Raw genomic sequence first — 12,669 nt, 5'->3', positions numbered from 1 at the left:
GTGTGCATGTGCATGCATGTGTGCCTGTGCATGCATGTGTGTGTGTGTGTGTGTGTGTAGGATGTCCACTCACCTGTGGGCGTGGCTCCTTGTAAGCCTCTGGGAATTCTGATCCATTTTCCAGAGGAGTAATATCTAGAGAGGCGGAGAGAGCCAACCTGCTTGGAACTTGCATGTTGAGAGTCAAGAGACAGTAGTGTTTTCTAGAGGTTGGGACTCTAGAAAACGATGCTTTCAGGGCAAATCACCGCCACCCAGGTGCTCCCAGCTGCACTGTGGGAATTCATTCAAGTGTTTCCTCTGCCAGTATCTCTTTCATCACGGGACATGTATTTTCACAATATGCATGTGTGTGTATAGAAAACTAATAAATTCTAGAAGGAGCAATGATGTGTAGATGGAAAATTCTCCTCTAGGGAGGAGTGTGTCCTTTGTCCAGACCCCGGCAATCTGCCTGCTCTCCTCCAAGCCCTGCCCCTGGGGTCAGGACGGAGAGGCCCACCCTCGGCCCTCTGACCAGGCTGCAGGGACAGCAGCGGGCACATCTCTCCTCTCTGTTTTGTCTTTTTTTATTTATTTATTGAATCACCACTGTGGGAAAAGTTACAAAGCTTTCAGGTTTAAGTCTCGGTCATGCAATAATCAAACACCTTTCCCTTCACCAGTACTTATTTTTTACCACCAAGAACCCCAATATACCCCCTCCCACCCCTCCCAATGCCTGTGAGGCAGATGAATTCTACTTAACACCCTGTCTACTTTGATTACATTCATTATTTCGACAAAAGATGTACCATTATTGTTTAGACTTTACACCCAACAATCAGAACTGCTGAAAAGGCATTGTGAAATCATTTGTTTTCTACAGCTGGTTATGAGAACCATATGATGTCGCACGGCTGCTAAATTTTGGATTTCTGATATTTTACTTATTAAGCCTGGAGGTATTTCTGCCAAGAGCCAGATAATTACAAGATTGGTTTCTGTGGCTCTGGAGCCATGGCCGTGCTGGAGAGCCGCTCGTGGGGGGCAACTCGTGACCTTGGTAGGGCATGAAGGACGAGACGGGAATGACCCCCTTCCCATGAGGTTTCAGTTGCCTGTCACCACCGGCTCATACCTCGCTTTCCAAAAAGCTCCAAGGCAGCTGCCATCTTGCTGCCCAGGGGGAAAAAGGCGGAAGGGAGTGACACCCCTTCCCTCCTGGGGAGGCATGGTACTGTGGATTAACGCATAGTCCATTCACTTTTCTGCCGCAAGCTGCCGGGCTCTGCATTAAGTCCTTGTGCTTCTGGAGCCATGGCCTTGCCGGAGAGTGGCTTGTGGGGGGCAACTCGTGACCTTGGTAGGGCGTGAAGGACCTTTTGTCTTTCTTTCTGTTTCAGTTTATGAGAAGAACCTGCTAAGGGCCCTGAAGAAGCTGGATAATTACTTAAACAGTCCTCTGCCTGATGAAATAGATGCCTACAGCCCCGAGGATGCGACTGTTTCTGGGCGGAAGTTTCTGGATGGGAATGAGCTCACGCTAGCCGACTGTAACCTCCTCCCCAAACTCCATATCATTAAGGTGTGTCTCTGCCCTGACCCCAGCATTGTGCACGGGGATGGGTCTTTGACTCGTTTCATGCTGGTACAGACACAATTGCAAATGTGGTCTCTAGTTGATGGCTTTGCCACGCCTGGCAGTGCTGGGGGTTCCTCCCTTTCCATCCTCATTGGGGTTGTGGCCCAGCAGTCTTGGGGAGCCAGGCAGTGCCAGAGGTCCTATACACAAAACATGCACTGTCATTCTTTTTGAGCCCCTGAGAAAATCTGGACTCCCAAATTAACAAAACTTACTAAGGGGCTGGGCTGGAGTGATAGCGCAGTGGGTAGGGCATTTGCCTTGCACATGGCCAATCCAGGTTCGATTCCTCCATCCCTCTCGGAGAGCCCGGCAAGCTACCTTGAGTATTCCGCCTACACGGCAGAGCCTGGCAAGCTTCCCGTGGCATATTCGATATGCCAAAAACAGTAACAACAAGTCTCACAATGGAGATGTTACTGGTGCCTGCTCGAGCAAATCCATGAACAACGGGAGACAGTGTTACAGAGCTACTCAGGGGCTGGAGAGACAATGTGGTAAGTAAGGCGCTTGTCTTGCACACGGTTGACCTGGATTTGATCCCTGGCACACACATGGTCCCCTGAGCCCCATCAGGAGTGATCCCAGAGTACAGAGCCAGGAGCGAGCCCCGAGCACCGCTGGGTGTGGGCCAACCCCCATTCTCCCTAACACAAGAAACCAAGCAGGCATGCTAACTTATGTCTGTTGGAGACAGCCAAACCTCAAGTTTTATAAAGATAGATTGTCTCTGGGCCACTTGAGGTATTCCCCAGGCAGGCCTGGGAACTTGGCACCCCGTCCTCACCACTTCTCACCGCCACCCCCTAACTGAAAGCCGCTGGAGAGAGGGCCTTGATTTCATGTGGTGCCCAGTGCCTGAGGCTGGGAGATGGTGCTTGAAATCTGTGTGCACGGAAAGGCGAGCTGAGTGGAATAGAGAAGGGGTCATTAAGACAATGATAGTCGGAAGAATTGTGCGGGATGGGAGATGTGTGCTGAAAGTAGATAAAGGATCAAACATGATGCCTCTCAGTATCTGTATTGCAAACCATAATGCCCCAAAGTAGAGAGAGAGTATGGGGGAAATTGTCTGCCATGGAGGCAGGGGGAGGGCTGGAAAGTGTGTGTGTGTGGGGGTAATACTGGGGACATTGGTAGTGGGGAATGTGCACTGGTGGAGGGTTGGGTGTTCATTCATTGTATGACTGAAACTCAATCAATAAGCTTTGTAACTGTATCTCACAGTGATTCAATAAAAAAAAAGAAATTAAAAAAAAGAAAAAAAGAAAAGAAAGAAAGGTAAACTGAATTCCTAGTGAGCATCAGGCAAGCCAGTCATCCCGGACTAAGTGCAGCGTGTCTGAGCCCCTCTGAGTGTGCATCAGCCACAGTGGGGAGCGGCCGGCAGCTCCTTGGCCCAGTCTCTTGCAGATCTGGCACCCTGTACTCCCTATGTCAGCACAAAGTGAGAGCCAAAGTCCACTGACAGTTAGTGTCTGAAGATTCCTGGACCAACGAGTCTTCAATAGGAGAAGCCGAGGAATTGCGTAGGCACAGGGGAGATAGGACAAACAGCTGAGGCAATCTTTGCAGACAGAAAAAAAAAAAACGAGCTTGGAGCTGGAGTGATAGCACAGCGGGTAGGGCATTTGCCTTGCACACGGCCAACCCAGGTTCAATTCCCAGCACCCCATATGGTCCCCTGAGCACCACCAGGCGTAATTCCTGAGTTCAGAGCCAGGAGTAACCCCTGTGCATTGCCGGGTGTGACCCAAAAAGAAAAAAGAAAAACCCAAGCTTGATCCCTGAGCACCACAGTGGGCACCAAACCAGGAGAAGCCCCTGAGCACTTCAAGGTGTGGCCCCCCCAACCAAAAAAGAAGCACAGAACAAGAAATGCTTGAGAAGCGTGAATCCCTTGAGCTATTGAGTGGAAACGTCTGGGACTTGGACCCCTTGTTAAGGTAGCCTTGGTTGTGGCTCCAACTTCTCTGTTGCTTGCAGGTATGGTTTTATTGTCATCATCACTAGGGCTGTGTCCTTCACTCTCAGTACCTGCAGGTGCCCTGGGGGAAGCACAGGCCTTGTTCTAGGGCATCATTTTTTTTTTTCAATTGAGTCACCATGAAATGCAGTTACAAAGCTTTCATGTTTGAGTTTCAGTCATACAATGATCCAACACTTATCTCTCCACCAGGGCACATTTTCCACCACCCAGTGTCTCCAATATACACCCCCTTCTCAGCCCTTCCCCTGCCTGTATGGCAGACAGTTTCCCCCATACTCTCTCTCTACTTGTGGGCATTATGGTTTTCAATACAGATACTGAGAAGCCACCATATTTTGTCCTTTATCTATTTACAGCACACATCTCCCATCCCTAACGATTCCTCCAACCATCATTGACTTAGTGATCCCTACTCTATCCCAGCTGCCTTCTCTCCCAGCTCATGAGGCAGACTTCCAACTTATGGGGCCTTGTCTCTTCTGTCCTTGGGTGTCAGTCTCATATTATGTTATTTTTATATTCCACAAATGAGAGGACTAGAGCAATAGTATAGCTGGTAAGAAGTTTGCCTTACACATGGCCGACTCAGGTTCAATTCCTCCGCCCCTCTTGGAGAGCCCAGCAAGCTACTGAGGGTATCCCGCCCACACAGCAGAGCCTGGAAAGCTCCCTGTGGTGTATTCAATATGCCAGAAACAGTAACAATAAGTCTCACAATGGAGATATTACTGGTGCCTGCTTGAGAAAATTGATGAACAACGGGAGGACAGTACTACAGTGCTTACAAATGAGTGCAGTCATTCTATGTCTGTTCCCCTCTTTCTGACTTGTTTCACTTAGCATGATACTCTCCATGACCATATGTTCTGGGGCATCTTGATTAAAATCCCACCAAGTCTAGAGTTGAACCCTTGGTAGAGCAGGAGATGAAAGAGAAGACGGGAAACACAGAACTAGGACTCCACGCTTTAATGACTCATGAATTAGGCATTTGGAGACTTCCTTTATGCCCTTGGCGGCACTGATGGGCCTTTGGGCTGCCAGCCACCTCCAGCCATTCCATGTTATTTCCGTGCTTTTCTTTTCCGGAACATCTTTCCCCCTCTCCCAATCCAAGCTTATTTTTCTCTGCCTTTCCTCTCCCCTGTTGTGCTCAAAGATTACCCATTGTGAAGTTCAAATTTGAGAAAGGTATCTGATCTCACAAGGGGATGCTTCCATCCTTTGCTAGAGCCTTGGCATTAAACAAAAAATCTTAAAGCATCTCAACACCCCCCAGACCGATGCTGCACGGGAGATTGTCCAAATTGGATGTTTGGGAACTGTTTTCTCAACTGGGTATTGGTGTCATTGCATCAGTGAATGTGGCTCAGCCATTTCTCTAACCAGAGCAACATCAACGAAGCACCTGGAGGTTGTGGCAGAGCAAGAGAAATGCCCCTTTCTACTGCATTACCTGCTACTTGTTTAGTCTGAAACTCTCAAAGAAACCCACTTTTTTTGCCCTTTGGGTGACACCCAGCAATGCACAGAAATTACTCCTGGCTCATACACTCAGCTATTACTCCTGGCAGTGCTCGGGGGACCATATGGGATGCTGGGAATTGAACCCGGGTTGGCCACGTGCAAATGCTCTACCCACTGTGCTATCACTCCAACTCCAAGAAACCCACTTTAAAATTTCAGTAGAAAGGGTAAAATTCCGAGGAAAATAAATCAGTCCATGGCTCTAGTGTAAGATTTAACTGCAAAATATTCAAAACCATTTAGCACTCAAAAATACCAAAGAGCTTAATAACCCTCCAGGATGGAACACTTCTGAAAGGAAATGAGAATCAGTCTGAAAGAATTTATGGTAAAAGATGAGAGGATAAAAGAATTTATAATTTATTCCTTTTCCTGAAACCCAGAAAAAAATAAGAAAAATAGGACATTAACTTTTAAAGTTTCATACAGTCAGAAAAGTACAAATTACGAACTCAAAATTCAGCAGATCGCTTTCGTATGGGTTGCTGCAAAGGCAGGGGATGATATCTCTGTCTCTGCTTATGTCTCATTTCTAGGTCTTTATCTCACTCTGTCTCTCTGTATCTGTCTTCATCTCTGTCATTGTCTCTGATTCTGCATTATTTTTCTGTAAAACTACACAGTAAAATCCTAAAATGCCCAGATCTGTCTTTTGTCTGTGGACAAGGCAAGGGGTGTGTCTCTAGAATTATCATCACAGATTTCTGGGGAGGAGTTGGAGGAGGCAAACAGAGACGCCATCATTATCTTTGATTTCTCCTTCCCTGCTCTGAAGGTGAGATGCTGTGCTGGTCCTACTGACTGCTGATTAGAGAAAAGAATTATGGCTTAAACTAGCCAAGGAAGACATGCGAAAGATGCCTACTTTCATTTCAGCTCTGGTGACCTCTTTCCTCATCTATGAGTCTCAGAAAGGGGAAAGCCATAACTCTAAACCTAAACTTCACCCTCACCTTAATCCTAGTCACAGTCCTAACTCGGCTTCTCTTAAGTCCTTGGGGCAGAATTGAGATCAGTGTTTGGTGAGTGACTGTTGAGGGGTGGAAAGCCTAATTGATCTACAGCTGCCCGATTCTTTTTTTTATTCTTTTTGGGTCACACCAAATTATGCTCAGGGGTTACTCCTGGCTCTGCACTCAGGAATTACTCCTGGTGGTGCTTGGGGAACCATATGGGATGCCAGGGATTGAACCTGGATCTGCCGCGTGCAAGGCAAACGCCCTCCCTGCTGTACTATCACTCTGCCCCCAACAGCTGCCCCATTCTTATCCCATTTGCCCTACATACTGTTTTTATTATTTATTTATTTATTTATTTTGCATTTTGGGTCACACCTGATGATGCACAAGGGTTAGTCCTGGCTCTGCACTGTAGCACTGTACTCCCATTGTTCATCAATTTGCTTGAGCGGGCACCAGTAACGTCTCTTTTGTGAGACTTGTTGTTACTGTTTTTGGCATATTGAATATGCCACAGGGAGCTTGCCAGGTTCTGCCATGTGGGCGGGATACTCTCGGTAGCTTGCCGGGCTCTCCTGAAGGGATGGAGGAATTGAACTCAGGTCGGCCATGTGCAAGGCAAACACCCTACCCGTTGTGCTATTGCTCCAGCCCCATCTACATACTATTTTTAAGCAAATGGTTGGTCTAATAAATCTCAAATGTTGAAGTTATTAGTAATCAGAAGGAATCCGATAGGACCTTCAAGTGGTAGATATAATCCAGAAGGAGTGGGGCAAAGGCTAGGCAGAGGAAGAGAAGAGAAAAGGAAGCTGAGAAACAGTGCTTGATGGTGCTACCCCTTTACAGAGCTGAGCAGAGACTTCTGAATGGGCTCAAAATGATGCGTAAGAAGAAAGAACCCTCAATTATTTTACAGATATGCCTTGGTGAATGTATTTGTTTTTCTTTATTTTGATGTTCTTTTATTTTTTTCCTTGAAAACTGCTATCACGTAAGGTAAAATGTGAATTACTACTGGCTATAGTAACGATGCTTTTCATAAAAGTGACCCATGATTTGAAGAGGACAAAAAGCGCTCAGTGAGGACTAGAGAGAGGGTGAAAGGATTAAGGAACTTGCTTTGCATGTGCTGACCCTAGTTTAATCCTCAGCACAACATGTAGTTCTCTGAACACCACCAGGAGTGACCCCCAAACACAGTCAGGAGTAAACTCTGTCCACTGTCCTCCCATTGTTCATCGATTTGCTCGAGCAGACCCAGTAAAGTGTCCATTTTGAGACTTGTTACTGTGTTTGGCATATCGAATATGTCATGGGTAGCTTGCCAGGCTTTGCCATGTGGGCGAGATACTCTCAGTAGCTTGCTGGGATCTCCGAGAGGGGCAGAGGAATCAAACCTGGCTCAGCCGGGCTGGCTGCACACAAGGCAAATGTCTTACAGCTGTGCTATAAATGGCAGTCATGACTGCACAATGAAATAAAGCTCAATGACAAAACTGAAGCTATCAAGAATGAATGACCATCACAATGAGGATAACAGTCAGCTAGGAAGGGCTAAGAACAAAAGTAGAGTCAAAGAAAAGAGTTCAGAAATGCTAAGAATCAGTTGTAAGTAGAAAAAGACATTGCAGGAATTAGCTGGAAGTTTGGAGAATGGGGCTGATAAAATTATACAAAATCAAATCTTATGACCTTGACATAAAGGTCATAAGAGACCCAATCGAAACCATGGGAATAGGCAAGGGACAGAATGGAATGAGAAGCACAACTTGGGATGCTTTTAACCACTGGAAGTAGGATTAGGGAGAAGAAATGCCTTGGAAGTTGAGGAAGGGAATAAAATTTCCTCATTTTTCATAATCAGGAGGAAGTAGACATTATCCTAATAGGAAAATCAGAAAGTAGGGGGTTTATATCATGTATTATATTCATCCCTATGTGAATAATCATATATTTTCCATTATTATGCAATGCATGGTTTGATAGCTAAGTTGAATTTCTATCATTATGGGACCTGGAGCTATAGCACAGTGAGTAGGTGTTTGCCTTGCACGCAGCTGACTCAGCTGACCTGGGTTCGATTCGTCTGCCCCTCTTGGAAAGCCTGGCAAGCTATCAAGAGTATCTTGCCTGCATGGCAGAGCCTGGAAAGCTACCAATGATGTATTTGATATGCCAAACACAATAACAACAAGTCTCACAATGGAGATGTTACTGGTGCCCGCTCAAGCAGATAGATGAACAACGGGAGGACAGTGCTACAGTGCAGTGCTACCATTATATGAAAATCTGCCTGAAGCATGAAAACAGACATTAAACCTCCTAAGTTACCGGTGAAGGGAACCCAAACATGAATTTGTACGGAAGGAAGGGAAACCAAGTTCGTATTCAGAAAATGCCTCAGACCCAGTGTCCATCCCTCTGTGGGGATGAACGGAGACAGAGTTGAACAGGTTTACTCTGAAATGCCCCAAGCACAGAACGAGTAAGGTTAACCAGCAAATGTGAGTGAAACCCAGAAGGAAAGTAGAACTTGGAATGTTGATGTCCTAAAGGTTGAGGGAAGGAAGAGACATTTAGTAATTCTGGAGGCTTCCCAAAGGCGTCTGGTCCCATTATGTTCACACACTGCATGTGGACATCTGAGAAATAGCCGGCTAAAATATTTCTCTCTTGTAATCAAGCTCACGCTTAGGTGATACAGACACCTCCAAAGCATATCGGATGGCAGATACCAGAGTAGCCCAGTGTCTCTGAGTCGGGATCAATTGTGTTCTTTTTATCTCTGAATTCACCTGTTGAAGCCCAGTTCCTTGGAGCACACCCTTATTTAAAATCAGGACTTCACAGATGGGACTGGTTGTAGGGTAACATTGGTTTATCCTTTCTGCCTTGCCACAAGGAACTTAGGTTCATTGGGTTACTCCCATCACAGTGCTCCCATTCCTCTGTGTTTATTTGTAAGCTCTTTCTTTGTGCTCTGCTTCCCAACCTTTATCTCCTAATCAAACTCTATTAACTTGTAAATATTGCTTTTCTCTTCTCCTTAAGTTCTTTGCATAGTTAATTCAGAGCAATGTCCTTTCTGTATAGACACAGGAAGACAGTTAGTGCTATGTTTTTGTAACTTGGGAGTTAATTGACTCTGAATGATATTCACTCCTGGGCTTCTGTTTTCTCAACTTAAGCCTCAGTTGCCCTTCCTAGCACCCCAAAAGCAGGGTCCAGACGAGGAACTGGATGGACACAGGGCAAGCTGTGAACTACCCTAGCATTGAAATGGGCCAGGCCAAAGCACCATAATACTTAACTATAAGTTAAGAGCATGGTCATGGACAAACTCTGTCATGATCCAAAAAGTAACAATCTATATTAGGACCCTGCTAGGATTAGGAAAGATGAACCTGTCCTGAGCACTGTAGTCCGAGATCTATAGCAAGATGTCCCCAGAGAGCCACCCTACAAGCTTAATGTATCTCTTACTGTGTCCATACAAAATAACTAATATTAAGAAGTAGAATTAATTAGATATTAATTAAGTTATTGGACTAAGGAGAGGAGAAAAACAATATGTACAAGTTAACAGAGTCTGCTTAGGAGATAAAGGCAATTGGTTGGGGAAGCAGAGCACAAAGAAAGAGTTTACAGATAAACACAGAGGAATGGGAGCACTGTGACAGGAGTAACCCAATAAACCCAAGATCCCTGTGGCAAGGCAGAGAGGACAAACCAATGTTATCCTACAACTGGTTATGAGGAGGTCACTGGGAGAGCAGGAGACCCCCAAATCCATTGTGACTGGAGTCCTTATAACAGGGGAACTGTGGATGTAGAAACACAAACTGAGGGGCTAGACCCTGTGAAGGTTGGCGTTGGGTTCCCGCAGGACAAGGAATGAATAGGAATGAAGAGAAAGATCTAGAGCAGAGCTATCAATAGACCCTCAGAGGAAGCTTACACTGATTTTTCTGGCTTCTGGCCTTCAGGGCTGGGAGAGAAGGATTTGTTTCTGTTCTGAAGCACCTGGTTTGTGGTATTTGAACAAGGAAGCCACAGGAATGGACATAATCCCCACAAAAAAATCTCCCTCCTTGTGGCCAAATCCCTACCAGTGCGTCTCCATCCGAAGGAAGTGGCTCCCACTTGGGGGTTTCTGGGACCTGCGCTCTTGGTGGTGGGCTCATCCACTGTTTTCCCAAGGATGGAGCTTTGTGTTTCTCTGTCCATGGATGGGCCCTCTGCCTAGGACTGACCCTAGTATGATGATGTTTGCTGGAAGAACCTTGGAAATCTGCAGTAATTGTGACTTACTCTGACACTGGGTATTTCAGAAAATTGCAAAAGTGAGCGCCCTTCACAGGGATCCTAGCCTGGTCTAAATGCAAGACCCACCTTGAGTCTGTAGGTACCAAATCACACAGCAGTGAAATGCACGGGGAGCTGTGGTTGGTCAGAACCACGAGCACAAATCTGCCAGAGTTTAGAGCAAATGCGTGCCAGTGGGTCCCAGGGACTGTCAGGGATGTATGTGTGTGTGTGTGTATGTGTGTGTGTGTGTGTGTGTGTGTGTGTGGTCCACTGTTTTAAGTACAGTATCTTTATGACCTCTCTTCTATTCAATATATCCTGTGTAAAGTCAAGAGCAAGTTGTGGGGTAGATGAAAGGGAGAAGTGTTTCACAATTTGATAACAACGTAGTACACAACTCCAGAGAGTAAACTGCAAGATTCCATGCCCTCCTCCCCAAATCCCCCGCCCCCATATTTGTGGGTTTTCCTTTGCTGATGTTTTCCTCTTCATTTCCAGATCGTGGCAAAGCGATACCGAGATTTTGAATTTCCCACGGAAATGACGGGCATCTGGAGATACTTGAACAATGCGTATGCTAGGGATGAGTTCACAAACACGTGTCCAGCCGACCAGGAGATCGAACATGCCTATTCAGATGTTGCAAAAAGAATGAAGTAAAGCCAGGGGATGTTTTCTGTCCTTTTTCTCAGTTGTATGAGCTAGGCTCTAAAAGAAGTATTTTCTTTATGCTGTTTCCCCCCCAAAATATCCATTGCAAAAGAATGCCCATATTTTAACAATTAGTCATTCTTAGTGGGCTACACTAAAGAAACAATGATACAGGCCTTATAATTTGTTAACTCATGTGTGTGTTGGAATAATTCCAATAGCTATTGTTATATGCACCAATAGGCTGATGGTAATGTATGCCTTTGGCAATCATGGGTGGAGATCCACACTATTTAGGACATGAGCGTGGTCATTTAAGTTTCAGAGCTAATTAGGTTTGGGTTCAAATTTCTCCTTTAATTAAAAAAAAAGCAACTATCTCTGATAGTTTTCATAATCATGCCTAGTCTGTTTGTCTCCTCTAAAAAGGTAGTTTAGTTATTTTGAGAATGAAAAACTACTTAATGATAAAATGATGCATTTTGATATTTTAAATATTTTAAAACCAGTGTCAGAGTGTAACTAAAAGGAGGGAAGAAAAAACCATCACCCACAGATTCGCTAATTAGATAACTCCTAGAAACTCATTGGTAAATGTCTTTTAAATCTGTCTCTCACACCAATTTTGTTGTGATATTGTATCACTTTGGAAAGGCTGGTGAGGGAACCAGCTTACTGTGCCTTCATAATCATCTGTAGAGGACTTAGAGCGCTCCCATTCAGCCGGACTTAAGGCGAAACTTGTGAGTTGGATTCACAGGGAACAGATTTGTAGGGTCCACAGATGTTCGAGACCCTAGGAACTGACAGGAACTGGAAGCTGGAGGCAGACAGCCCACTCTCTGCCTTGTTCTCTCTACCTCCACCGTGCCACAGGGGCGGTAACGGAGGAGAGTGTCTTCCTGTGTCCCTTACACTGACTCCTTTTCCAGCGTCCCCTCTTGCTTCCTCTCCTCTCTTGGACATCATGCTTGCCTTCAAGAGGACACTTACTCCCAGTTGCAGGTCAGAGAAGCTTGTGTCGGAGTAGGAATTGAGCAGCCTCACTTGAGAGGATGTGATCCAGGAGGGTGATTCCATTGTGGTGGTGCAGTGTGGAGCTATCCCTATTGTGGGGAGCCCCTGTGCCCTCTCTCCACTTATCTCAAGGACAGACAGGAAGTGATCCAGAGAGGCAACACTCAAGGTGATGGCTTGTGGACAGTTCTGGTAAATGGCCAAGTTGGGGAGGAAGTGGAAAACCATCAACAAACTCTGTTTTCTGGTTTATATGTGACTTCCCCTTCACCATGGCTATGGCTTGCCTCTCTCATTAATGTGTGTCTTTGTGTTTGTGTGTGTGTGAGAGAGAGAGTGAAAGAGAGAGAGAGAGAAAGAGAGAAGGAGAGAGAGAGAATCTCTTACTCAAGGCATAGGTTACAAAACAGGACTAATTTGATGCTTCTCAAGACCTCACAGGATCTGAACTTCGCCCACAAGGACGTCCACACACACTAATGGAAACTCCCTCGTTGAGTTGGTTGTTATATGTGGTGAAGGCTAAAATGCTCATTTTTTAATCTGCCCTTGTGTTCAAGGATGATTCATTTGAAAGAGAGGAAAATGTA

The 12,669-nt window shown here is 45.6% G+C and overlaps 1 protein-coding gene across 1 annotated transcript in view; it reads left to right on the top strand.

Annotated features, from left to right (window-relative positions):
• Positions 1-12,055, top strand: part of CLIC6 (chloride intracellular channel 6) — a 60,901-nt gene extending 48,846 nt beyond the window's left edge. The window contains exons 6-7 of the mRNA XM_056109154.1: positions 1,386-1,567; positions 10,910-12,055. Coding sequence (XP_055965129.1) covers positions 1,386-1,567; positions 10,910-11,071 — 344 coding nt within the window. The 3' untranslated portion in view covers positions 11,072-12,055. The remainder of the gene's footprint in view (positions 1-1,385; positions 1,568-10,909) is intronic.
• The last annotated feature ends 614 nt before the right edge of the window (positions 12,056-12,669 follow it).

This window comes from Sorex fumeus, unplaced genomic scaffold (assembly GCF_029834395.1).
Source record: "Sorex fumeus unplaced genomic scaffold, SorFum_2.1 ptg000265l, whole genome shotgun sequence".
Taxonomy (NCBI): Eukaryota; Metazoa; Chordata; class Mammalia; order Eulipotyphla; family Soricidae; genus Sorex; species Sorex fumeus.
The sequence above is the reverse complement of the archived record's forward strand: the minus strand, read 5'-3'. Positions and strand labels throughout refer to the sequence as shown.